This window comes from Mercenaria mercenaria, chromosome 13 (assembly GCF_021730395.1).
Source record: "Mercenaria mercenaria strain notata chromosome 13, MADL_Memer_1, whole genome shotgun sequence".
Classification (NCBI taxonomy): domain Eukaryota; kingdom Metazoa; phylum Mollusca; class Bivalvia; order Venerida; family Veneridae; genus Mercenaria; species Mercenaria mercenaria.
In genome coordinates this window covers 14,416,298-14,443,500 of record NC_069373.1, presented here as the reverse complement: position 1 = coordinate 14,443,500, position 27,203 = coordinate 14,416,298, and the positions used below count along the sequence as shown (strand labels likewise).

Sequence of the window (27,203 nt, the reverse complement as noted above, 5' to 3'; positions counted from 1 at the left end):
TGGAATGGTCAGTACAAAAACATATCGTGTTTAATGGTGCACAAGTTCACATTATTCATTAACAAGTATTTTTGCATTTTGTAAATGAACTACTGTATGCCAAACTGTATGACCTGTTCGCATGTGTATTGACCCAGGTGTGAGATAAATTAAAACATTTTTAAAGGACGAAACAGCAAGTAAAGCAATACAGTAGAGCACCGTATTGGAATGGTCAGTACAAAAACATATCGTGTGGAGTTAAAACCGAATAATGGTGAAAACATCAACACTATGTCCCAAAGGTACAGGACGGTGTAACTAAAAGTTATTTCTGTTAGATAAATAGCCCCTATCAACCGTTAGGGCATATGATATAGATCTATAATAGGGTTGAAGAAACGATAATAGCAATTTAGTCCTTGGTAGCTTACAACTGTATGTAATGAAATATACATTCCTGTCGCCTCACGGGTATAGTTTTCAGCTGTATCAAGTGATAATGGCGGCCAAGCATAAAGTTTGTTTCAGGTGAACACATCTTTAAACTGAATCTTTTATAACTTTACCTAATGCAACAAGAAAACTTCCATGTGCCAAAATATTATGAGGTTTGCAAATACGTACCCATGTGATACTCTTTGTCGCAACAATGTCTTTAGAAAAAGTTAAAAAAAATAAACATACCGTTTAAACGGTGTTTTTGTTACCTTTTGCTACTTATAAAATAAAACGCATCAGAAACTATGTATTTGATTGTTAAATCTACTTAGTTCTTCTGCCTTGTTTTAACTAAACAATTTGATTACTCCTTTGTTTTGCAAAAGTATAAAACAGGGACCACAAACGTCTTGACCAACCCTTGTGAAAAAGTCTGATAACAAGTTAACGTTCCTGTCTTAAATGTAGTACGTCTGATAGAAGGCGAAAAATTCTTATCTGTCTTATGTGAAATAAAACTCTTCAAATTTAAAGTTAAATATCACTGTTTCATGTTTATTTGTTTGATGAAACAATCTTTATACATTGCTTGAGGTGAAATGGGATTGATTTTTGAGTACTTAGCTATCTTGACAGCCAGTATATGTCTTGTATATGCGGTTGATAAACCTTGCTGTTTCAGTAAACGGTTCATCGCTAATATGACCATTGTGACGGCTACAATAAGAACAAGCAGCAGTGATCCAACATTTACCGAGGTACTAATAGTTTGTTCTTTTAATGTTTGTGTTTTCTTTCATCTGTTCAGCTCAAATATGCACGAAGGGCTCAATGATGAACTTTTTGTGACCGTCCTTTGTCCGTAGTCGTCGTCGTAGATCCACCATCCATCCTTATACTGCTGTCAGATTACACAGTACATTTCTTGAGCAATCTTTATTTGAACTGAAAGACGTTTATATCCGTAAGCTCCCGTTCATGTTCAAGTATATGGACAATTAGTCAACATTCACATACTTTGCGTTTTAGCTCATTAGACCATGTATCAACCAAACACGACCATGGCTTCTCATATGACACCAGTACTGGTTTTTCCAAGAAACGGACTCGATAGTGGTTTCAATAAGCGTGAAGCTTTCATCACAATCGAGCTAAAACAAATACGTATAAACAAACCAATCTTTAAGAAATTTACTCCAGTATTGCAAGAGTTATAGCTACTGAATTATTAAGAATTTTGCACAGTTCACAAATTGTTAACAGACTGGAGGCTATATTTTTTTCATTACCTTTAGTGGAACCTATATCTAGCACGTGAATCGAATGAGTTTGATAATGAGGAAGTGTGCTTAAAGAACAATTGTGTTATGACCCTAAAATAAGTCAAAATTGCCATATTTCTGATTGACGCCTGATAGCTCATTTCTATAGCACTTGTCACGAAATTCTTAAAAATTCGACTTTTAGACACTGTGACTTTTTGTAAACGGGCGCGCTGTTCCTTTCTGTAGTCTGCAATGTCTTCGCAGAGAAAACGCGCTTTGTCAGGACATATTCTGGACCGCTGTACTTTTATTCTAATGCCCTTTATTTATCTTATGAACTATTCCTACTTATTCAGATATTAATAATAAGCAAATAAGTTTAAAAGAATTATCATTTCAGAGTCATATAACAATTTCGAATCATTTTATGCATATACATATCACACCATTTGAGAACTTGATTTATATATGTTTCTATAGTTACGAGCATGTTTTTTTTTACATTTATAGAACAGACTTCATGTAGACTACGACAAAGATAGAAGGCGGGAAAGAACTTACGGTTATATCATTGAAGGTGCCGGATTGAATCAAACAAAAATCAAGTATAATGTGTGGAATGACTACACGAGTGTAAGATAATGCAGAAATATTGGTTTATATTGTATTTATATTATAATCATTATTATTTCAATGTTATTTTCTCACCGTTAATTGGACATGTAGAATTAAGATAAACGTACTTTTGCTTTTTTAGACGACATATGTTTGCAATATTCATGGAATTAGTGTTGGTAATATTTTTATGGTCATAGCGTTCATTCAGATGAATTGCTTCCAGTTGTTTCCCTTGAAGTCCATTCAGTCTTTAAACTAGGAGGCTTGATTGATGCTGCTCATTTAATTGTTGCTTATGTGCCGATTTACCAAGTCAGACATTATCGTCGCCTTATTTCCACATTGCTATAAGTCCATGTTTGGTAAAGTTGAGATTTTAGTATCATTAGGTATGTCTCTATGTCCTCTGTATGATGTTGAATTTGTGGCCTTGTAGAACTAACATAAACAGGCTAAATTTTACTTCAACTAGGCTGTAAGTAGTGTAAAGTCATTGACACTCAAATCTTTAAACATCGTTTCCAAAAACTATCAAAAAAGCTTGTTACGGCATTGTGGAAATAAGGCGACGTTATATTGCTTGCTTCAAAATGATCACGACTAATTTACGTAGAATCACGTCCTACGTACGCAAATAGGTATATTAAATGCAAATTACTATAGAAAATTGTGTCTTTTTTATTTTTGCTTATTTTCCCATTGTCTCAGGAAGGTAAAATTATTTTTACTGGTCAAAAGTTTAATTGAACGTTTTATTGCATATTTTCGCGACCTTATATGAGGATTAGGTGATTTCAGCTGAAATAAGTTTTATCTGTTTAATTAGTACATAGTTTGGACATATGAATACAGTTTATGCAACATAGCCCTGTGGTCGGTAATATGGCGAAGTTCAGACCTTGATATGCTAAAAATATTAAATGCCTACTTTTTCACAAAATGTGAATTCATTATAAAAAAACAAACAACACTTGATCTATCATACTGATTTTCAAGCAAATATAATACTGAACATTACTTATTATCACATATTAAAAACTTTTTATTTCACAGCTGAGTTGTTTGCTAATACAGTATTAGACCTTTCTAACGTAAACGTAATTACGAAACGGAATACTGAATTCGTAAAATTTTAGGCTAATTTGTGGTCTAGGGGAGACAATTTCATCCAATAGTAATGCAATAGTATCTCCCTTAGACCATTATTTGCAAATAACATTTACGGATTCAGTAATCCGTTTCCGATTTACGTTTACGTTAGAAAGGTCTATTATGAGTATATCCTGTATGTTTTAGGGCAAAAGATACGGGTATACAAACAATGCACCGACATGTAGTGTAAGTCCACTGGACCGTGACCAATTTGATCATTGTGTACCAGGTGAGGAACAATAGAATAATGTTATATATACAACTTTATTTCCTCCAAATCAGTGAAGTCACATATAATAATACAAATATACAACTATGAGTAAAAGGAAAAGCAAATCAATTTATAAAGACAGAGTACAGAGCCTCTGTGTTATTTACAAAATAATCTAACGTGGTTATCATACTATTCATCAAAATATATAACTTTCATAGTATTTCCTTAAAATGGCTAAATACTAATGCACATTCTTCGTTAATTACAATAAAGCAATAAAACCCATTGACATTAGCTTCAAAAAGAGCGAAAAACAAACAGAATATAAATAAACGAATTGTCAGTAGGTGAGATCTTTAAAGAAAGAACCATTATAAATTTAGATACCCTGAGGCTAGTAGCTACCTACATTATCGGATCTGAAAATGGCGCTGTACGTGTAAACTCTTGGGAAGGAACGTCTGACAATTTTCAGTACACGTATGTAACATCTGTGGATAATTGCACGCCCATTTCTTTCATTCGTTACGGGGAGACTGCTGATGGTGAGTGTATACGTTTTTGATATACATGTATATACACATGCCAAGTAAAACGGGAATAAGAGGTATAGTTGCTCTATTGTATAAGAATCACAATTGTCCTGGACCATGATCATGTCCATTTACTTTACCTGGTCCAGACCTTTAAAGTTGACTTTGTGAGCGTTCTAAAGCCAATGAGCAACCTAACAACATCAAAGATATATATCCAACAGGAAAAATTATACTCCAAGAACGTAGCCACGTCAATCGGACCACATAATAGCAATGCACGAAATAATGAATTCGCGATTATCACGAAAAGTACAGAAACAAGGATATAATCTTAGTTTTATATGGCTTTTGGACAAACACAATAATTGATCAATTAACAAAATCAAAATACAATTATGTGAATTTACTTTATCACTAAATAATATCTAATTTATGTCAGTGTGCTAATTAAATCTTTTCGTGTTACTGAAGGGATGCATGATTGTTAAGGACATATCTTAAATGTAAAGGTCAATTTGTGTGTCATTTTTCCCTATCTCGGCCATGTTGAAGTGTTTTCATATTTAACGTACTTGTTACCTTCCATGAAACAGTGTATCGTGACTTTTGTTTAAGATTAAAAGGGCATGGTCAGATGACGTACTCGGTGCCATCAACACTCATGTTATGCGAAGAGGTGAATTAGAACTATCTCATGCAATTTCAGGAACACGTTTAATGGAGAATACACTGTTTAGCGACGTCACTCAATACAAAGTGAGCAGTGATGATGCGCTTGATATTCCACAAGCATGTTTGACGGTGATGATTATAGATTTCATATAGAATTCTTAGATACACATCAGTTTTACCTACAGTTTTAACTCAGAAGTAGTATGATAAATTCTAGCTGCTCACTGTTACTCCTGCTCGTATTGTACATCTGAAGGGTCCCACATCACTACAAGATCATCGAAAGATTTTCTTAAGGAGGTAGGATACCTTGTTACAAGGGTAAATTCAAATTAGTTGAACCGCAGCATGTTTTTGTATTTCGTGTAATATGAAGTTTTAACTGCTACAATCTCAATTTCGTTCATCTCTGTCCCTTCAAGTTCAATTTTTATCCAGGTTTGAAGAACATGACCCTCCAAAGGTATTTCATATTGAAAGAAGAAGGAAAATACGGATATTTAACACTTTTCAGTGTATTTTAGTTTCATCGATATCCGTAGAAGTCTGCATAATTGATAATTTTACTGGTATGCACGTTATCTTTCTAATATAAGCTTAAAATGTATATGTCACGGGGCTCGTGTTTCCATGGTAACGCATTTTCTCTCACTTTTAAACAACTATGTATAAAAATAGGGGTTTTTGACGGCTTCAGTGCCATTCTGTTAATGACCAACATGAAATATTTGGGTTATATTATTAGCAAAATACCAAGCACTTTACATGGTTCCCTATTTTTCTTAAATTTTAAAGTAACCATGACAACAGAGATGTTTAAAATAGCTTATATCTTGCTGTTTGTCATAATTTCTTTAAAAAAATATTGAATAAGATTATCTTTCTAGTTGATGTAGCTTTAAAACATATCATTTCTAACGTAGGTTACATTTTCGTGTTATTTGAATTTATTCAAACAAATTTCACAGCTTAGAATACCTACAGCAGTACCCCTCGTCTGCCATTATTCATGGAAAAATCGTTCAGCGTGCTGCTATCATTCTCATGGATATTTTTGAAATGAAAATAAAAAGCCGAAGCTGTGTTTCTTAAATAGACCAGTGTCAACGCTTTTGAATTTTACATTTAGATACATAGGTCACGGGCTTAGTTTCCATGGTAACATCAATTCAATTCAAGAAACCACAATTTTCTACTGAAATTTGAACAATTTTAGATCTTAGTTTTAGTATGTAAGTAACAAATTATCAATGGAACCTGAAAAACAGGTATTACAAATCAAACTGCTAGACTTTTTATTTGAAAATGGCCGTAACAAGTAACCTTTCACTCAACTATATTCCAAATAACATTGGTTGCCATCATCCATTTTCTTACATTCCGCATAACATTTCAATATAACTGCATAAAAGAAGCAAAATATTGATTATTATTCAGAGCAAAAGACTCATAAAAAGTATTTCAGCAAATAATGGTTATTTGAAAATAGTTAAAATAAAGAAAATGTACAGAATTACGTACTTTCAAGATAAAAGCTATTAATTTTGCGCGGTAACTGACACCTAACGTCATGACGTCAATGATGTCATTTTAAGGCAACATTGTTTTGAAGCGTTTCTGCGGCAATTTATTCATTGTTTCTGCATTATTAAACCATAAAGCATCAGATCGAAGACAAGTTCATGATTTGTTTTCAGAAGAATGAATATACAAACACATTTAGTTTGTCGTAAACGTCGTCGTAAATCGTCACGTTAGCTTCCGGTTGGACATGCGCACATACAAATATGAAGGTAACCTACCTCCTTAACATTCATGGAGATGATACTTTCATATGTGACAGCTCACCAATGTAAATGCTAGACGCTTATACTAGTATTTACTCTTTAGAATTTATATTGACTATATAAAAGAAAAGTATGACAGACCGCCGACGGCATGTAGAACCCAATAAAAATTATAACGTGGTCAAAAAAAAACATAACATAAATTAATTCCTACTAACACTGTTTGTTTTATTTTCAGGCTGACGTTGCAAATGTAGGGAAATGATAACAAACAATGCAGCAACGTGTATTCGAACTTCTATGTAATTAATAAAATTATACTTTATCACTACCATACATTATTCATTTGTTTATGTTTTACGTTTCTGTATTGACTAGTATTAAAAATAATGATATGTAATATATATGAGCCATGTCATGAGAAAACCAACATAGTGGCTTTGCGGCCAGCATAGATCCAGACCAGCCTGCTCATCCGCGCAGTCTGGTCAGGATCCATGTTGTTCGCTAACAGTTTCTGTAATTGCAATAGGCTTTGAAAGCGAACAGCATGGATCCTGATCAGACTACGCGGATGCGCAAGCTGGTCTGGATCGATGCTGGTCGCAAAGCCACTATGTTGGTTTTCTCATGGCGTGACTCATATATTATCGAGAAAGTTCATAGTCATAAAATACTAGTAAGGCAATATACATTCCATCGCAAGACATTATGCAGAGTATGGCACTGTATGTTGAGAAAACATACTTGTTTGACTAACATATTCAAGCATATTATGTTACTTTTGAGCTTATTACAATTACAATAAAGCAACTCAACAAACGGGCCTGTCAGGATGATTATGAAAACAAGTAATCCTTGTTAATAAGTCATCTTCTCTTCTAAGATCGACATGTAGCAGGTAATCTAAGCTAGACCTGTTAATATTAACGAAAACTTATTATGTTGCTAGCTTAATCTGAAAAAGTTTGGAATAAAGAAAATGTAAAAGCATTTGTTCGTCAGATGACAATCCCTCTATTGATTAAACGTTTGATTGAAATTACGTCAGCTTAATATGACTGTAAACAGGTTGACTTCTTGTGTTGTCAGTCAACCCAAATAATACGAAACACGACTAATGAAATTACCAGCTATGGCTCCGAAGAACCTCCTACTGTTAAGGTATAGGGGGCAATTACTTTGTCATTCTGACTTCGATCTCACAAATAGCCATGAAGTCATGAAACTAGTTATCTTGATGGAGAAAGGATGGGGTTATTGGGATTTCGGAGACATTTTACAGTCGTTTACACATTGTCACTTTTCTCTCCATGTATATTGTTGAAGTTTCAAGAACCGTCTTGAAAAAAAAACTACTGGCCCGATTGTAAAATATTTCGATTGTTTAGATATTTCGATTCGTCAAAAATATAGCTATCAGAGCTAAAATAGAAACATCTTCAAAAAACATCCTTTCCCTGAACTGCTTATCTGCCACTGAAATAACAAATGTCCCTTGTTTAATCATCTGTCAAGATTATTAAAATTATTCTAATGTGTAAACACAGCAGGGCTACCTCTAAGTGTGGTCACCTTTCAAAACACATATATAGTTGGGAACATCCTTTTGTCAGAAAATGATCACCCAATTTTAAAGTAATATCTCACAAACATTTCTTGTTGACCCTTTTTAAAGATTGTTCAAGTAGTGGTTTAGGGCTATCTTAATTTTTCTATAGCATCTTAAGATTGCTAGTTTACAGTTAAGTAATGACGGTAATTTAACCTATCCGTTAATACCGCCATACTTGAAACTCAGAATAGTAAATAAAATCAACAAAACTATATGTCCTATTATTTGGCCTTAAGCAACAATCGAAGCCAGTTTAATGCAAAGGAGCATTTTTACAAACCAAGTTGGCAATAAAAGGAACGAATAGCCTAACTCATTCGGCTTATCGGGATGGCTTATTTTGTTATCTGGTATTTTATCGTTACTGTCCCTCTAAGAAAAGCGACCAGTAGAAAAGTTATCACGCTGTCCTAAAGAGTTGTATGAGAACAACAGGGATTTCAAGTTATGGTTCAAAGAAACGATTAAAGGAGCTTATACTGGATCTATTGAAGGTAAAAAGTAATGCAAAGAACTTTATACTATGACACTACATACTTGTACTACACTTTTCGGCTCCTGGTGAATCTGATATTGTGGATTCAAAGCAGAGAATAATATGAAAAGATGGGACCGTTATAATTAGCACTCCCTGCCAACCAATCAACCAGTTGTTAAATATGATGGTGCTAGTAATGACGTGGTTGTGTATCCACAAAACAGTGGCGCCTTTGGGTATTCGAAGGGCATAAAGCCGTCAAAAGGATGTTCGACAGGCATAAAGCCGTCAAAAGTGAATGTAAATAAAAGAAAACATTATATGCCACATCCTAATAGTAACAGAAAACAAGGTCAGAACGGAAGCAATGGGGATGAAATGCTGGAAAGGAAAACCCCTAAACCCCTAACGACACGAAAATAATATTATAATAATAAACGAATGAAACGAAAATTGAAAATAAAACTAAGGAGAAAAGGAAGCGAACGCTGACGAAGAAAACAGTGATCCTTCTAGCTTTGCAAACCTCGACTTAAAAATGGAGATGTTGAAGATAGCTATGTGGAAGCCATCCAGCTGGCTTACGGAAGGTCGGTGGTTCTACCCAGGTGCGCGCTCGTGCTGAAATAATGCACGGAGGGGCACCTGGGGTCTTCCTCCACCATTAAAGCTGGAAAGTCGCCATATGACCTATCATGTGTCGGTGTGACGTTAAATCCAACCAAAAAAAAAAGCTAGACAAGAAAATCCATTTGCCGTTGGAGTATCTTTGCCAAGTACATCTAGTTACGGTGACAGTGGAAATTACGAACAATCAACAATGTGTCACGAACGTGAATATGATGATGAAACCGTTCGATTGGTGTCAACACATTTGCACTCCATATTAGTAAGGACCAAGACACCGAAACGCGAGCACTAGAAGATGATAACGAATAAAAAATGGTGGTACTTCAGGAAATGCATCGGCAGGAAACAGTTTCGAATCATTGCCGTATTGAGGACAGGTTTAACGAGAATTCCGATGCGTTTCATGAGTAAGATATCAGCGTTGAATCAAACAATGCAGAAAATATCTTAACGCTGACTGCCCAATGCAAGAAATAGAAGTAAAAATATGATGGTTCATTTAGTAGCATAATTCAGCTAGAAGAGAAACTTTGAGAAAACAGTGCATGATCAGGGACATTCGCTTCCATTTGTGTCAAAGGGCCATTAAGGCAACAAATGGGTCCTGTTTTATTACATACAATTTATAAATTTGATACTAATCAGTTTGAAATGCTCACGGTATTTTTTTCTCGCAGGAAATGTTTATAGTGTTTATTTGATTTGTACATTCGATAATTGTTATGTATTTTTGATATGATGTAATTATTTCTTATCATGTTTGTAATGTTTGATCTCTTTTACAAAGTGGTTTTATTTGTTAAAATCTTATATTGATAATATTTTGTATGTGTAACTTACTTATAAATATTTTTCTTTACATATGAAAATGAATTTGCACTTATTAAGACAGACTGTTTAGCAATAGGAAAAATATTTTATCTGCGAATTATTATTTTCTTCGTATGCTTGGTACCGGTATTTAGTTATTATTACCACGTTTTTGTTACTAATTCATATCCTTATAATGTCTATATTTACATAGCAAACTCGTTTTTAACAAAGATTATTTTTGTAAGCCGTTAAGTTAACGTTAAGCATACTTCATTTAAGGTTATTTTAACCAGGTCAACCTGTTTTTAAGACATTCAAAAACATTTTCAATTAGAGGGTAAATATATACCTTTTCCTTTCGTAGAACGACAAAATTTAAATATAGACACACAAAACTGTATATCATACAACCATAATTTATAGATACTTGTATGAATCTCTTTACCATAAGCTTGTTAAATCAGTAAATAGACCGTATCAGTCCAGTAGGCATGGCCTTGGTCAAGCTAGGAAGTATTACGGGGAATTTCCCTTGGTATTTTCTACATCGGGGTCTGCCTTCGATTTAAAACGAAGTGATTGTTACTGTATCCTTTCTTTATTGAAGATAAATACACATATTTGGACACGTCATTATAATACACAAGAAGGGAGGTAAAAGATTTCTCGGTGGAGTGGATTTTTTGTCGTCGCCATATGTTTTCTTTCTGTTTTAAGTTCTTTTACATATCACATATTTTCATTTTCAGTATTAATTCTGTTGCATTTATATGAAATGCTGATGTTTTGTAAAATGTAAAGGGTATGATGTTTATTTACTTTTCATATATTTATCAATCTTGGATTATTGTAATTACCTGGGATCCCAACATTTACATATTTTCTATCCTTGACTGTAATAGTCTTCATGATCTAATCTCTTTTTTTATAGACATACCTAGCATTCGTACCAGGAAATGAACATGGAGAAAGAATTGAACTGCGGGGCAGAAGAAGATTTGGTCTGTTCAGACTTTGTCAGATCATCTGTTTTGACTAGAAGAATGAATACATTAGCTATTTCCGCGGATGATTTGGTAAATACCAGTGACAATAACCTGAATAAACCGTCTTTTAAACGTTTCATGGGGCAAAACTGCGACGACTGGATCAAATATTTGATGCAGCAACCAAAATCTCTTTCAGGTGAGAACCGGCGACACTCTTGCATCTCGGAGAAACCGCAGATGTCACTTGTGGTTTTCCACTTTTTCTATTTTTACATGTGATGGCAACAAACTAACAAACTGTCTCTTTTGTTTCGGATATTTTGGTAAAAGTATATTTCATCAGATACCAGACAGAATGTTTTTCAAGCCCCACACTATAGGGTCAGGAATGATGAGATCATTTTGGCGAAAGAGTTAAACGTAATCAGATCCTTCACAAACTACTTGACACAATGCTTAAGCTATTCACACGTCTTTAAAATCGATCGTGATATGACCTTATAGGGTTTTTTTATAATTAGGTTTTGCGTATATTCAGATGCGTGACTTTGGGTAAAACTAATCCAAATCAAATAAATCAAATACAAGAAATGAAAATCCGCCAGAGAGCAAAACATGTGAGCAAAGCATTAGACTACATCTTTAACTGTAAATGAAAGCCTCACTGTCTTGGTTTTCTTTTCCTGTTTGTCTCTTTGTTTGCTTTGAGTGTGTTTGTGTGTGTGTGTGGGGGGGGGGGGAGGTGCATGTGTGTGCGTGCATATTTGGGGTGCTGTGGTTTTTGGTGTAGGGAGACTGCATTTTTGGAACGAGTGTTTTTCCTGTTGAATATTCATTCTTGTTTTTTCCACTTTTTCCAACACCCTCACTTTTTTCTACCCCTTAACCCCTTTTTTATTTTGTATATGATTAAAATGTACTTGTTGTCAGGTTGTCTGCAATAGATTTTCCGTTGCAGCTTGTTTGTTGCGGGCCTACTATGCGAAAATTTGATATGAATAATTTGAAATTGAACGCTTCAAACATTTATAAAGATTTGACTCTCATTCAATTGAATTTTTAAGGTAATTTACTTTACTTTATTTCATAAGGTTGAAAAAAATCTTTTGGGAGAGGGATCGAAAATTAAACTTCATTGTCGTAGATTATGTGGCCTATTTTCAGCATTTGCTTTGCCCGAACATGTCACACAAAAGGTATCTATATAATGCTTTTCGGGGCGATTATAAGAAAGTACACAGAAATGAAAATTCACTTCTTTCTTTCTTCTAGCTTTCTGTTACAAGTTTTAGCTTATATTTAGATTCTCATTTTTCGAGTAATGCAGGACCTTCTTTTGGCCAGTCAGACCTCTCTTTTCTATGAAAGGTTGCTTGTAAGCAAGTTTCTCAGAAACAAATTCCCTGAATACATAACACTCACATCATAAGTTTTGTCATCATAGAATGATCTCGCACGGCAGGTTTCATAACTAGTATTTTATCTAAATTATCCTTAGACACTTTGGCAAACGTTTTGCAGCAAGATGTTTTCGCAAGAAGCCCGAATGCTTTCAAGGCCTTGACAAATTTTATCATGATGTGCCAGGTCCGTAGTCTTCTCATACATTTTAGAAAATTAATCCCTTTTTGTGGAAGTTTTTCATATGTATGCTAGAATTATGTAGAATATTTTCTTATAGTCAAACGTGCTATCATTAGATTTTATGCTAAAAACGATTGATTTACTAAGTAACACACGCCATTCATGTACTCCGTCATACTGTTATCTTATTTATTTTTCAGACAAAATGCAATACAGAGACTGCTTGACGAAAGCTCTTACATTATTTTGCAAGGAAATCACAGAAAATACTGTAATTGATTGTTACGAACTAGATTTTCTTATATCCGAAAATTGCATCGCCGGAGATGACAAAACGTACGTAGACACCAAAAGTATAGGTACAATGCAGCGATCTCGGAGGCTTCTTTCTTTGATGTTATTACGTGACTACAGAACACTTCTGACATACTTAACCAGTTTGCTGATTCAAAATAAACATGTTGTTGAAAAGGTTTTACAAGAATTAGACACTTGTTTGCGAAATAATTACAGAAAACCTCAAAAGTGCACATTGTGCCATCTTGAAAGTCGGGTTGACTTGTCCCTTATTGTAGATGAGCTTCTGTCCTACGATGAAGAATGGTTGCCTTTTTACAATAAAGTTTGCCAGACAGAATATGTAGGACCAAGCAAAGAAATTTGGCGGGAACTTACTGGTAGAGTCGGTGCAGATGAGACATTTAGACAGATACTAGTATCGAATATTGTGTTGAAAGCTTTACAAGCGTGTGGATTTCATTCGGACATTGTTATTATGCTGCAAGAAGACAGACAGATGAAAAGAAATAGTTTTGTCTGCAGATGCAGTGAAATACTTCGTTTTGGGAATTTAAGAAAAGATTCTCGGACTTCATCATCACCACAAATTCGGACTACCTCAAGACAAACGTTTCATGCCGAACAGTTGAAAAGAATGGACAAGTTACGACAGACATACAACCAAGATTATAATGCCAAAACAGTGTCTCGAAAGACTGGACATCAGGATGAGAATATAAATAAAGATAACGTAGAAAAACGGACATCGGAGAAGAAATTATTTTATGAAACGAAAGGCAGAGAATTGTGTATATTGCTAAAAGGAAATCAAGATTCATCGGACAAAGACAAATTAGTACGAAGGAGAATGAAGGGTATCGATGAGGAAGAAAAAACAGCAGAGTTTACATCATCACATTTTAATGGTCCTGATCATCAAACTGAATTGTTAAAGTTGTACGCACATGGACAAGAACACAAGATGGAGAAATTGAAAGGGGACGGCTTTTCAGAAGAAAGTGCTCATTTAGAAGTTCGGACAAGGACCACCTGCACTCCGCCAGTATCTGGGATATCTTCGATACAAATGGATCTGTTGAAAGTTGACATTTTTCAAATAGATGAACAACAGACAGAATCAGAACATGATTGTTCGTTGACTGCACTACAGATTAGTGAAAGCAGCGACGTTTCTGAAGCTAACAAAAACTCACAAGTAAGTTACCCTAATAAAAGGCCAAGTTGTGATTGGTGTCAACACCAGCTTGATCTGTTCAAGACGAGATTACCGGAAGTTGAAAAGGACAGAGAGAGTTGTGAACATCAAATGACTCTTTTGAAGATTGGAATACATGAATATGAAAACGGGGACAACAGGTTTTCTCCGTGTCAATCATTAAAAAGTATTGAAGAAACATGTAACTCAATAAAGAGATCCTTTGATAATGCATCAGCCGCGAATCAGGAAACCGTAAAAGAAAAACCAACCATTTGTCAGCATAGCCATGACAAAGAGCTAGAGACAGACGGACACATTTTGAATTTCTTGATTGTTTTCACTTTTGTGCTTTGTTTCTTTAATTATATTGTACAGAGCTTCTATAACTTATTTTAAGTATCCATTCTAAGTACAGATGTTAAGTAAACAAATTAAGAATAATCACTGACAAAGAAACTGATTGAATATTTCACTTTTTCATTTTAATATCGCTTAAAAATGGAAACTGTTTCTACAATAACTCTACAGTGCATATTTTAAAGACGATTTATGACGATAAATCCAAAATTAGTTGACTTTTAAGGGACAACACGCCCTCATACGCAGCAGTATGTAATAGCAAATGTATATTTAGGCAAGTTAGTGATATAATCAAACAATGGATGTGTTAAAAAAATGTAGTTATTTAAAATGTCACGATCATGATTCGTTTATGCTGCGATGTGCGATATATCTTGATCATGCTTTAAAGGCATTTCATCACTTCATTTTTGACATTCCATGAATTATCAAAAAATCATATTGAAAGGTGCTCGTCACATTTATCTGGGCTTGGCTAAAACTCGATATCTTCAGGAATAAAACACTTATTCTAGATAGAGAACAGTTATGCCAAATCATTACACAGTAATTTTAATCAATCTGTGAAGCCTAAAACAATTTTAAGGTTGAAGTTATTTTTCGAGAAACCGTTTTTATACTATTTTCTTCTTAACCCCCCCCCCCCCCCACCCCCCTACTAGAGGGTCTTCTGGCTTGCCTATATTCGTTCGTCGCAAAAATAGTCATGTGATTTCAACGAAGTGCTTAACATACTTTTGCAGATAGATGGTGTTATGGAAATACGGTTGCCACTTCAAATATTGGAAAGGCAACAAATATTTTAAAAGAAAGTTGATCAAACGATAACTGTTACAGTACAAGAAATATTTACCTGTAATTTGTTTGTGAATAAAAATACAATACTTACAATACGCGTGTTATTCTATTTTGTTCTATTATCCGTCCGTCTATTCGTCTGTCAGTCACATAAATGGATCCTGCCATATTTTCAACGTACAAGGTATTTTGTCATATAGTCTAGAACATAGTGAAGATTATGCACTTCTTATACAACAGGTTGATCTTGAGGTAATGTTAAAAGCACCAGATATGTTTTTATTCTTTAGGTAGTTGGCAAAGTTGAGAATCCTTTCATCGAGTTTAAATAAAAAAAAATGTTATTTCTATGGAAACAAGACATTAAAATGTGATACAGTTTTACCCTACAGTAAGTTTTAAAGTACATGACATGGTACGACAGAGATGCAGAGCAGAATACACATGTCAGTTTAGTTTATTGTTTCGACTGAAACAGTTACTATGGCAACAAAACTGTATATATATGGTATATTGTGCATATTTTCATATTACTAATAGTCCATTTTTAAGTGCTGACACATTTGGAAAATATGTTGTTAATTACATATTAAAATTTAAACAAAACCGAGTAATGCTACTGTGTCATTTTTTTTTACGATCTCATTTCAAAAGGCTTTAACAATATACATAAATGTGCATAATTTAAAAGTTGTAAGGCAAAACGATCATAACAAGACAAAATAACTTTTTTGTCCTGTCAGTCTTGACTTTGGCTTGGTGTTTGAGCTTCCACCAGGAGACGTCTGTTCCGTACTGAGAGGGGTACGGCGGGAGACAATCTTTTACTTTGAGTTAATTTTTGTTCGGTTTAACGTCGCTTCGACACAATTATAGGTGATATGGCTTTGATGACGGAGGAAGACCCTAGATGCCCATCCGTGTATTATTGCGATCGGTATTCTTCTTGTGAGGAAGCCATCCATCTGGCTTACGGAAGGTCGCAAGAAGAATTCTACTCCCCGAGTGAGGTTCGAACCCACATCGATGAGGGGAGAGTAATTTGAAGTCAGCAACATTAACCACTCGGCCACATGGAGGCCCGACTTCAACGAGTTAAAAGTGGCAGCTTAAAGTGGTCGACGCCGTATACTTCTGTGTTATCCTTAGCGAGGTCCTTTAGCGGAAAATTTAAGCGACCAAAGCTACACAAGTTACATCATCCTGGTCACTTGGTTTCCTATGGCAGTGCACCCTGAGAGACTGCTGGAAAGCAGTCTCGGCTGAGAACAACATCAAGACCGGCGCCTGGCTACACCTAACCTTGCTCTTCAAGATCAGCAAGTGTCTGCCGGCAATCTTCATTGTCAATACAAGTGACCGAAGGACTTGGTATTGATGGCCGCTTTTCAGGCTTGCTTCTTCTGTTACTACTGCAAATACAGGACTCTGGGATGCATCACAGCAATAGCCTTTCTTTTAAAGGACAACACAAGACTGATACGACTTTCTTCTCGAGGAAAACACAGGACTGACAGGTGTTTCTTCTCGAGAACAACACAAGACTGACACAAGCTATACTTGCCAACACCACAGAAATATCTGACGAAAACTGCACTCAACGTCACGTAGACAAGCTCACTGTCGCTGAGTGGCTGCTTTTTACTTTCTGACTTTTGCAGTAACAGTTTGACCGCCACAATATAAAACAAACGGTATACGTCACAGGCACCAGTATCGGACCTGGGACAAAAAATATGGCCTTGTTTTCATCCTAAATGAAAAATATGTAATGAAATATGAGCCCCCTTCAAAAGATACATATGTCTACTGAAGGCCAGAATCTCGAGAATCGAGCCTGCGAGCAATGGGTTCACTCCCGGACCGTTGTGAAATAATTTCTCTAGACAATTAAACAAACTACCTATCACTTTTTCCCGTATACATTTAGCTACAAAATGAGACCGACCCCAAGTCTCTAGCCCTTCCCATCCATGAAATATCTATCAGGAAACGAGTGCTTTCCTGCTGAAAGTCCCAGGTAGATAAAAATGCGGCACAAAGAATCGGTACGTAAACATAGACTAAAGTATGGTTGTCCGACGAGTACGGCTCAAATTCAATAAAAAATACTAAATAGTATAAATAAATACATAAACAAGGGACACTCAAAATCGTCAGTAGCATCTCAAACACGCGATATTGGCGTTTCAAATTTTTCCACGGTCTTTCAATAGAATGCTACGCCATTGAACAGAATTCATTAGGTATTTTTAAACGCAATTTCTGATTGGCCAATAGCGACACACCTCCGACAGAATCGCAACGTTTCGAACAAAATTACTCGGATATTATCGTATCGGTTTCAATGGCGGAGATTACACTTGAAAGACTGACGGAAAAATAAAAAAGTAAATATCACGTGCAGCAGATGCTACTGACGGTGGTGAGTGGCCATAATTTACATATTTAGTAATACTTGTTATTAATGGCAAATGAATTTGACCCTTGCTAGGCTGACAAACATCTTTTAGTCCGTGATTTCGTACCGTTTCGTTGTGCCGCATTTCTGTCTACCTGGAACTTGCAACAGAAAGGCACTCGTTTTCTGACAGATATTTCATGAACGGGGAGGGCTAGAGACTTGGGGTTGGTCTCATTTTGTAGCTAAATGTACACATGAAATAGTGATAGGTAGTTTGTTCAATTGTCTAGAGAATTTATTTCACAACGGCCCGGGAAGTGAACCCATTGCTCGCAGGCTCGATTCTCGAGATTCTGGCCTTCAGTAGACATATGTATCTTTTAAAGGGGGCTCATACTTCACTACATATTTTCCATTTTGAATTCATTTAGGATGAAAACAAACATATTTTGTCCCAGGTCCGATACTGGTGCCCGTGGTATACGTCGGATTAGTTCGACTAAACGTCACGATGTCAGCCCCCCTCCGTCTTCAGCGTAAACGTCAAACATGTGTATATAATTCCAACATGTGCATACTAAGCACAAGTTTTTACTCTACATGTCGACTGTTCCCTCCCCACTACACACCCCACCCAGACATCATTAGTACAAAGCACATTCCAGTAGCGGACTCATGTCATTTAAGGAAGAAGTATCCCTGCTATCTAGATTTGTTTACGATACAACATTAGCCCATTGGTAAAGTTTATTTTTAGCTATTATGGAAAATATGCTATTTTTAGAAAAAGTATCATAAACACTTACGATCTTGAGTGGAAGACATATCGCGAAGTTTAAGAATTATAACGAAAAATTTATTCAAATGCAAAAAAAAAGCATGTTCATTATCCAGTTAAGTTTTGAACTATATCGGAGCAGATAAATGTCATCAACTAAAATAGCAAGGGCTATTCGCTGCTTGATGCATTCATTGTCCATATAAAGTTATTTTTATATCTGACATTTATTTTCAATTACCTGTCTATGTTTATTTATTCATATTATACAAATTCCTAGAAATTCAACCTTTGGACAAAAATCCTTATTAGATTATCTTGAAGATCTCGCTTCTTAATATAATGTAAGAGACATTATGAGACTAGACCACAGGCACTTGGTTGCACTGATGGTATGTTGAAAATTCGCTTTTTAAAGAATCTTAAAAATTTGGTCTCAGGATAGATATAAAGATAAGGTATTGCACTCCGCCATTATCGGCCATTATCGGCAACGGAACTACGGTCGACTGGTTTTGCGAACGGTAGTAAGCCACTAATTTATCGTGGCGTGGTAACTAGAACTACCTAACTTATTTCATGCGTTAATATTACATATTAAGTCTGTATTACTAAAACAGATCAATGGAACAGACTGTAAAACGAACTGGAGTACATGTCGCTTTTTGCCTACAGAGCCAGAACCATAACACAGACACGTCGACAAAGATTGTACAAGAATTATCATTACAATTTTTCACAGAATTCATGATGGACCTCCAGAAATTTATAATTTTAACATGACATCACCGTACGTTAGGGGTTCTAACTGACCAATCAGAGAGCTGCATTTTCGAGTACCTGCCAGTTTCCACTTGGGTATAACGAAGTATATTTACAATGAAAATAAAGTGACTAGAAATAAATATCACACTATTTTAGATATCAAATTAAGATTTTTCACTGCACATGCTTCAGATGATGCTACAAACAACAAAACTTTGAAATTTTGTTCAAATATTATATGGATTTAATACCTTTATTTTAGTTTAAAGTTTGAGATTTTACAAAGGGGTCTACGATAAAGTCCGAGTGAAATGTAATAATCACCAAAGTGGAAATAAGTATCATTGCGCAATGTTTTGGACATGATAAAATTATGAATGGTAATAACTGATTTGGTCTATTGCTGTACAGTTATTTTTTCTTGTCTCTTGACATGGTATTTTTCAAACATCTGATGTTGTTGGAGGCATACATAAGGTGTACCTGCAGGTATAACTTCATTAGACACCTGGGTAGAACCACCAACCTTCCATGTACCAGGATAAATTCTTCAAGCGAAAGATTTCTACACCAAAGCAGGACTTATAATCCACACTGGTGAAGAGCATGTAAATGAAACTCCTCAGTTATGATGATAGTCTGTGTAAATATTTACTTACCAGCAATATGTAGGGTTATGGAATAACCTTTTTGACATTTCACTGGTTTAAGACCACAAACACTAAAATAATCTATTTCATTTTCAAATTTAAAATTATCAATCCGTATTTAAACAAATCACCACTTTATCTTAGACAAAACTGACTTCAAAAACTTAAAATTCTATAGCCTTCTGAACATTGCCTCCATAATATCTGAAATTTCCATCGATAAAATGGATATTCTCAAATTGCTAGCTAACCTAAAACCAGACAAAGCTGCAGGACCAGACCATTTTTGTCCAGTTGTCCTCCAGGAACTTAATGATGAAATTGTTGATGTTCTACTGGTAATCTTCCATAGTCTTTCTTCTCAGGCACTGTTCCCAAAATAGAGATAAGATTTTGTTTGCCCTCTATTCAAGAAGGGGGACCCGCATGACTTGGCAAATTATCTGTTATATCATTCACTGTGTAAAACACTAGAACACATCTATGCATCCGATGTCTCTGTCCATCTTTCTAAACGTAACATTCTTTATGACCTGCAACATGGCGTTTCTGAAGGAGATATTGTAAAACTCAACCAATTGAGTTAATAGGTGAGCTGATTAACAGCATTTCCAGTCGTAAACAAACTGACTTAATTGTACTCGACTTCAGTAAGACTTTTGTTAAGATCATGGTGTCTGTCCACAAGTCATCAAGTGGTATTATGCATTTCTACTTGATAGAAAGTCAATTTGTAGTTTTTGAGGGCGAAATTCCAAAGAAGTACCAATGGCATCTGGGTTTCCACAAGGTTCCATCCTTAGACCTCAGTATTTTCTATTTTATATTAGCGATCTCCCATTTTCAATCAAGTCTCAAATCCGACACTTTGCCGACGATAATGTAGTATACATATACCTTATTATGATATCAATTCTGTGGATGGAAACAAAATCCTCCAGGAAAATCTTAACAAGCTAGAACAATGGGAAAATAAGTGGGACATGGAGTTTAATCCTTCTAAATTAGGCACTACATGCCACAAAAATCAAAGCTGTCATCAAAACCAAATATTTACTCCATGGCTATATTTTATAGTTAATGGTCAGTGCAAAATAGTGTGACAGATGTAAAATATCACTTAAATATCTTTAAATGCTATTAAACCCTTAATTTCATAATCATCGCAACAACAAACGAAAACGTCAAAACATAAGCATACAAATACTTGTCCGTCCACAGCTAGAAAATGCATATACCATCTTGCACCCAAGTAATACTATGGAATAACCTTGACCTTGTAGAATAACCTGACCACAAAGTTTCAGATGTACTGTGGAATAATCTTGACCACCCTGACCTTGAAGCTTTCAAAGTGGTTGTAGCAACCATAAAGTACATGTACTAGACCAGAGTGTTATGGGTTTTTTTTTTATCTTTTAATGCTTGTTCTTTTTGAATCACATTTACCATGCTAACATTCCTTTAGCCTTTTCATTTTAGCTGATGTCGGACCCATCAGTCTTTTAGAACTCTTTTTCAACATAACTGGCAAGTCGACGTGTATCCCATGTCTCTATCAGTCGAAAGATGACTTGACATTATGAGAGAGAGAGAGAGAGAGGGGGGGGGGGGGGAAGAGACAGATTTTTAATACCTGCCTGCAGCCACTTATGAAGTATATACCTACCTTTCATACAGAAATACATTTTCAATTTTTATAAATTAAATATCTGACATGTGCATTGTGAATAAGTTCTTTTTCTATAATTTAATGTTGTGAGCTTGTTTTTGACCTTGTGTAACATTTTTATTACATAGTTTAAAAAAAAAAGACAACAGTCTTGATCAACTCTCAAAAGCCGGAAATAATTTAGTGGTTCAAAACCTTTTCATTACCCGTCATACACCGGTCAAACACTTCCGTTGCCTCGTCAGATATATACCTTATATGTAATAATATACCAAAACCTAAAATTTTAACTTTTTTAATAAAAGGGATTCACTTACAGTAAATAATGTTTTTGAATACAGGGAGCACTGGTGCACGTATTAAAACCAACAAACAGTAGGTACAGGCCAATATAAGAAAAATACTATCAGTGCAACCAAGTGCCTGTGGACTAGACGGTATAAAGAAACATAAGAAAACCTTGACCTTTATTTTTGGGAAACCAGTATTACGTATGTAGTAAGCTTATTAATGGGCTATATCTATAATTTGTCTTACTTTTATGTAATGTTTAATATTTACAAGGTGCCAATTATGCTTAGAGAAAATCGTTTACCTTCAGACTTCATAATATACATGAATTACAATGATATACATAAATTACAAGGAAATTTTTATTCAAATATAGTTTTCTACTTGGGATCCCAACATATTACCACATACTATAAGAATTATATATCTTGTTAAATAGTATTGTATTAAATATTACCATTCTGTTTCTGTAAACTAATAAAATTTTCAGAAAACAGAACGAGCTGTTGTATTTCGAAAGTGCCGTGTTAGATGGTGGAACATTGGATATTGGTTTCTGTTAGCGACTTTCGAGTTCAGTTTCGTAGGTATGTTTGTAAAGGTGAGTATGCTGTTTATTTTATATCAAGAAGTCATTGTAATAGGTAGGTTTTTTCTCGTTTTGTTGTTGTTGTTTTGACAATTTTAACCAACTTTCTATCGAAGTCCGTTTTCCTCCAATATTTACAACGAGGTATGTTATTGATGCTATACATTTCAATACATATATAGTACAATATACACTACATTAGTATGTTGATCCGTGACCTTATTTTAGAGATACATTGTATTTAGTTTATGAACCATGACGTCAATTTGAAACTTGTAGCCGTGTCAACATTTTTGACTCCCATATTAAATTTTAATCTTTTATAAGACAGAAACGGTGCTAGCGTAATAATTTTTTACACAAGAAGTTAACTGTTCGTGACATGATTTATTTGTTCCATATTTCCGGATAAATAAATAACTTTCGGTTTAACAAAAGATGTGCGACATGGTGTTTTCTACATTAAAAATGATAATTTGGGATCACGATATACACTCATTCTATATGGCAGCTATACCAAAATTATAGTATTTATCAGATTTGCCCCTAATTACTAGGTTAGTAATTGTGTTTAAAGACTTTCGATTTAGTTTTGTATTTGAATATCATATATATTAGAATTGTTGTTGTTGTTATTATTACTGTTATTATGAGTATCATTGTTATTTTCATTATTATTACAGATTCCTGGCCATGAAATTGGAGTTTCCATTTAACTATAAATGAACAATAACTATGGAGAATAAACCTAACGGCAGCACATCTGAGGGTCTAGTATTTGCAGACAATATAAAATCTGGCGGAATCAATACCAGTATATTCGAAGAAAAGTCAGTCGGTGTTTCCAACACTGCATGTACAGGCATACGATTTCTAGACAATAATTCAAATGAGCCATACGCTACAAATAGCACTGGGACAGTATCGCGTTTCGGATCCAAGACAGAGTGTGAGAAATGGATACAAGTTTTGAAGAAACAATCGAAGTCCCTTTCAGGTGAGAAAGTACCTTTTTTATTTACTATATTGGGCTTCTGTGACCGAATGCCTCTGTTCGTTGACTTTCAATCACCTCTCTTAGATTACAGAATTCTTTCAAGTAAGGAGCTTACTTTTTGCGGTTTTACACACGGACCCGCGAGTGCCTGGATGCATAGAAAGGCACAAACTGTCCCTACTGAACAATTACCGATATAACTAAAACCTTAAAATATCATTTGAATAAAGATATACAAATTAAAATATTATCTACTTGCATTTATTAATATTTGAAATTTACTTATTTTCAGATGAAATACAATACAGAGAGTGCTTGACCAAGGCCCTGACAGTTTTATGTAAGGAAATCACAGAAAACACTGTGATAGACAGCTATGAAATAGATTTACTGATATCCGAAAATTGTATCTCCGGAGATGATAAAACTTTCATAGAAGCCAAAAGTATAGGTACCATGCAGCGAACAAGAAGGCTCCTGTCGTTAATGCTGTTTCGTGACTACAACACACTTCTGACTTTCGTAAACAGTTTGCTCATTCAAAATACGCATGTTGTTGTAAAGATTTTGAAAGAATTTGACAACTGTGTTCGAAATAACTACAGGAAACCTCAAAAATGCACATTGTGCCATCTTGAAAGTCGGGTTGACATGTCCCTTATTATTGACGAACTACTCTCTTATGATGAAGAATGGTTGCCTTTTTATAACAAAGTAAGTCAGACGGAACATATAGGACCATACAAAGAGTTTTGGCGGGAACTTTCAAGCCGTGTCAGACCAGGCGAGTCGTATAAAAACATATCTGGGATCGTTCTGAAAGCCTTGAAAGCATCTGGGTTTCATTCGGACATTGTTATTATGCTACAAGAAGACGGGCATACGAAAAGAAATAGTTTTATGTGTAGATGCGGTGAAATACTTTGTTTCGAAAATTCTAGAGATATCGGTGAAGATTCTCGGACATTACAAGCACCACAAAATAGATATGCCAGAAGTCAAAGGGCATCTTCTTATACCGAACAGCATCGCAGTAATTACAAGCGAAAAGACAAGCTAGTGAACACATGTAACAATTATCATAATGCCAAGGCAGTGTCTCAAAAGACTGGAAATCGTGATGAAATTATGAATAAGGATAACGTTGAAGAAATGGTATCGGCGAAGAAATTATATAACGAATCGAAAGGGGACGAATGCCAAGGTGAAAGTGATCGTAAAGAGGTACTGCCAATGTCCAACGATGATTTTCCCATTTCTGAAACATCTGCGATAGAAACAGAGTTGTTGAAAGTTGGTCTACATGAGCAAGCTGGAAAAGAGATGGAAAATGATCATGGTTGTTTGATGCCACCACAACAGAATAGTTTCAGCGACGATATGTATGGAGTTAGTAATAACTCATCAATGGACTTCCCTATTGCGAGAACATATTGTGAAAGTAGTCAACCTCAGTCTGAATCATTCAAGACAGGATTGCCAGAAGAAGAAAAAGACCGAAATAGCCCAGAAATGGCTCTTTTAAAGATAGGGATTCCGGATTATGAAAACGTCCATGATAGTGGATTCTCACCCTGTTCCTCGATGCAAAGCGATGTGGCAACATATTCCACCGACAAAGAACCATTGGATAATGAATCAGTCATAAATCAAGAACTTGTTAGATATGCCAGAAATCAAAGGGCATCTTCAGATACCGAACATCATCGCAGTAATTACAAGCGAAAAGACAAGCTAGTAAACACATGTAACAATTATCATAATGCCAAAGCAGTGTCTCAAAGGACTGGAAATCGTGATGAAATTATGAATAACGATAACGTTGAAGAAATGGTATCGGCGAAGAAATTATATAACGAAACGAAAGGGGACAAATGCCTAGGTGAAAGTGATCGTAAAGAGGTACTGCCAACGTCCAACGATGATTTTCCCATTTTTGAACCATCTGCGGTACAAATGGAGTTGTTGAAATTTGATCTACATGAGCAAGCTGAAAATGAGTTGGAAAATGATCATGGTTGTTTGATGCCACCACAACAGAATAGTTTCAGCGACGATATGTATAGAGTTAGTAATAACTCATCAATGGACTTCCCTATTGCGAGAACATAATGTGAAAGTAGTCAACCTCAGTCTGAACTATTCAAGACAGGATTGCGAGAAGAAAAAAAAGACCGACATAGCCCAAAAATGGCTCTTTTAAAGATAGGGATTCCAGAGTATGAAAACGACCATGATAGTGGATTCTCACCCTGTTCCTCGATGCAAAGCGATGTGGCAACATGTTCCACCGACAAAGAATCAATGGATAATGAATCAGTCATAAATCAAGACACTGTTACAGGAACAGGAAACGGACTTCTTCTCCCAAACCATGCGAACGGACGTGAGACAGAAAGACTAATTTTGAACATTCTGATTGTATTCACGATATGTTTGTTTTGTCATATTTCATGTAGTATTTATGAATTCTTTTGAGTTCCTGTAATGCAGTTGTCTCACTTATGAAAATCACAGCTATATCTTTATACATTTATCTGTTGCATGTTCAGTGGAAAAGGCTATTTATATTTGTACAAAAAAACACAAAATAAATAAGAATACTCCAGTTCACTTGCAGATCAAGGGTTAAACCTGACTCCTTTTAATGAAAGCAGTTTCATAAATTAGCTCTCACTTTGACTGATATTGTTACAACACCACATGTATTATCTATATAGACCCGGATCAATTGGAGATTGGGGGCATAAAAGTAATCTACACTCACCTAAGTTTAGACCCAAAAGTACACCAAAGACCATCATTTCGTACCTAAATTTTAAACATTTACCGAGGGCGAACCCCCACTTGTATCTATCACTAGAAGTTGAACAGCATTTGAGGTTCTACAATAATGATGTCTGCAGTGCGGTTGTAATATGCCTCGGGTTCTTCTTGCGTCCATATTTCATAATGTATTTGTAATTTTAGGCGGCAACCCCATGACCCCCCTTATAGGATGGGATAACCTCTCCCTAATAACACACAATTGTTGGAGTTTTACTAAAACGGTGCAGGTGTAATGAAATATTTCGACCCCCATAGAATAACGACCCCCCGGTCATTATTCTATAGAAAATGTGACTCCTTTCCTGTAAAATATTGACTCCCCTTATAAAAAACTGACTTCCTTTGAAAACTCTATAGAATAAAGACCCCCCGGTCATTATTCTATAGAAAAACTGACCCCTCCAAATACAATACTGACTCCCTAAAGATGACTCCCTTCGAATCTCATAGAATAACGACCCCGGTTATTATTCTATAGAAAAAGTGACTCCTTCCATGTAAAATACTCACTGCCGAAATTACTACATTCGAGCTCTCATACAATATCGATTCCCGGACATTATTCTATTTAAAAAGGTTACTCTTTCCGTGTAAAACACCGGCACCTAAAAAGACTTTCGACGATAATATCTATTAAAAAGTGATCCCCACCAAACCTAACGGACAATGTTACTAGATCAACAACTCTAATACCCTCCATTGCCAATAGTTAACATTTTGATTGTACTACTACTACTGGTGCCGCTACTTCTATTGCTATTACTACATGTATTTCTTCTTCTACTACTACTACTACTAC

At 35.3% G+C, this 27,203-nt stretch overlaps 2 protein-coding genes across 7 annotated transcripts; both read left to right on the top strand.

Moving 5' to 3' along the window:
- Window positions 1-35: 35 nt before the first annotated feature.
- Window positions 36-16,039, top strand: LOC123529730 (uncharacterized). Of its 3 annotated transcripts, XM_045310235.2 has the most exons (7): window positions 36-1,178; window positions 2,196-2,318; window positions 3,600-3,684; window positions 4,053-4,214; window positions 4,912-5,006; window positions 6,903-6,966; window positions 11,132-11,385. In XM_045310235.2, exons 1-6 carry the CDS (start codon window positions 1,020-1,022, stop codon window positions 6,927-6,929), a joined length of 651 nt encoding a protein of 216 aa, XP_045166170.2. In that variant the 5' UTR covers window positions 36-1,019; the 3' UTR covers window positions 6,930-6,966; window positions 11,132-11,385. The 3 variants fall into 3 exon arrangements, with proteins under 3 accessions (XP_045166170.2, XP_045166166.2, XP_045166168.2); XM_045310231.2 differs by lacking the exons at window positions 36-1,178; window positions 2,196-2,318; window positions 3,600-3,684; ... (1 more) ...; window positions 4,912-5,006; window positions 6,903-6,966 and adding exons at window positions 10,697-10,854; window positions 12,974-16,039; XM_045310233.2 differs by lacking the exons at window positions 36-1,178; window positions 2,196-2,318; window positions 3,600-3,684; ... (1 more) ...; window positions 4,912-5,006; window positions 6,903-6,966 and adding exons at window positions 10,866-11,002; window positions 12,974-16,039.
- Window positions 16,040-17,751: 1,712 nt separating this feature from the next.
- Window positions 17,752-26,188, top strand: LOC123529735 (uncharacterized). 4 transcript variants are annotated; one of them, XM_053521228.1, is made up of 4 exons: window positions 17,752-17,854; window positions 22,480-22,576; window positions 23,262-23,575; window positions 23,868-26,188. In XM_053521228.1, the coding sequence occupies exons 3-4, from the start codon at window positions 23,314-23,316 to the stop codon at window positions 25,685-25,687; spliced, it is 2,082 nt and encodes a 693-aa protein (XP_053377203.1). In that variant the 5' UTR covers window positions 17,752-17,854; window positions 22,480-22,576; window positions 23,262-23,313; the 3' UTR covers window positions 25,688-26,188. The 4 variants fall into 4 exon arrangements, with proteins under 4 accessions (XP_053377203.1, XP_053377202.1, XP_045166179.2 ...); XM_053521227.1 differs by having other exon boundaries at window positions 22,480-22,590; XM_045310244.2 differs by lacking the exon at window positions 17,752-17,854 and having other exon boundaries at window positions 22,243-22,576.
- Window positions 26,189-27,203: the final 1,015 nt, after the last annotated feature.

Bases quoted from the DNA above. Each gene is read 5' to 3' on its own strand.
- LOC123529730 (XM_045310231.2), top strand. From the start codon at position 11,157: ATGAACATGGAGAAAGAATTGAACTGCGGGGCAGAAGAAGATTTGGTC. The intron at 11,386-12,973 runs GTGAGAACCGGC...TTTATTTTTCAG, and splicing joins GCAACCAAAATCTCTTTCAG to ACAAAATGCAATACAGAGAC.
- LOC123529735 (XM_053521228.1), top strand. From the start codon at position 23,314: ATGGAGAATAAACCTAACGGCAGCACATCTGAGGGTCTAGTATTTGCA. The intron at 23,576-23,867 runs GTGAGAAAGTAC...ACTTATTTTCAG, and splicing joins ACAATCGAAGTCCCTTTCAG to ATGAAATACAATACAGAGAG.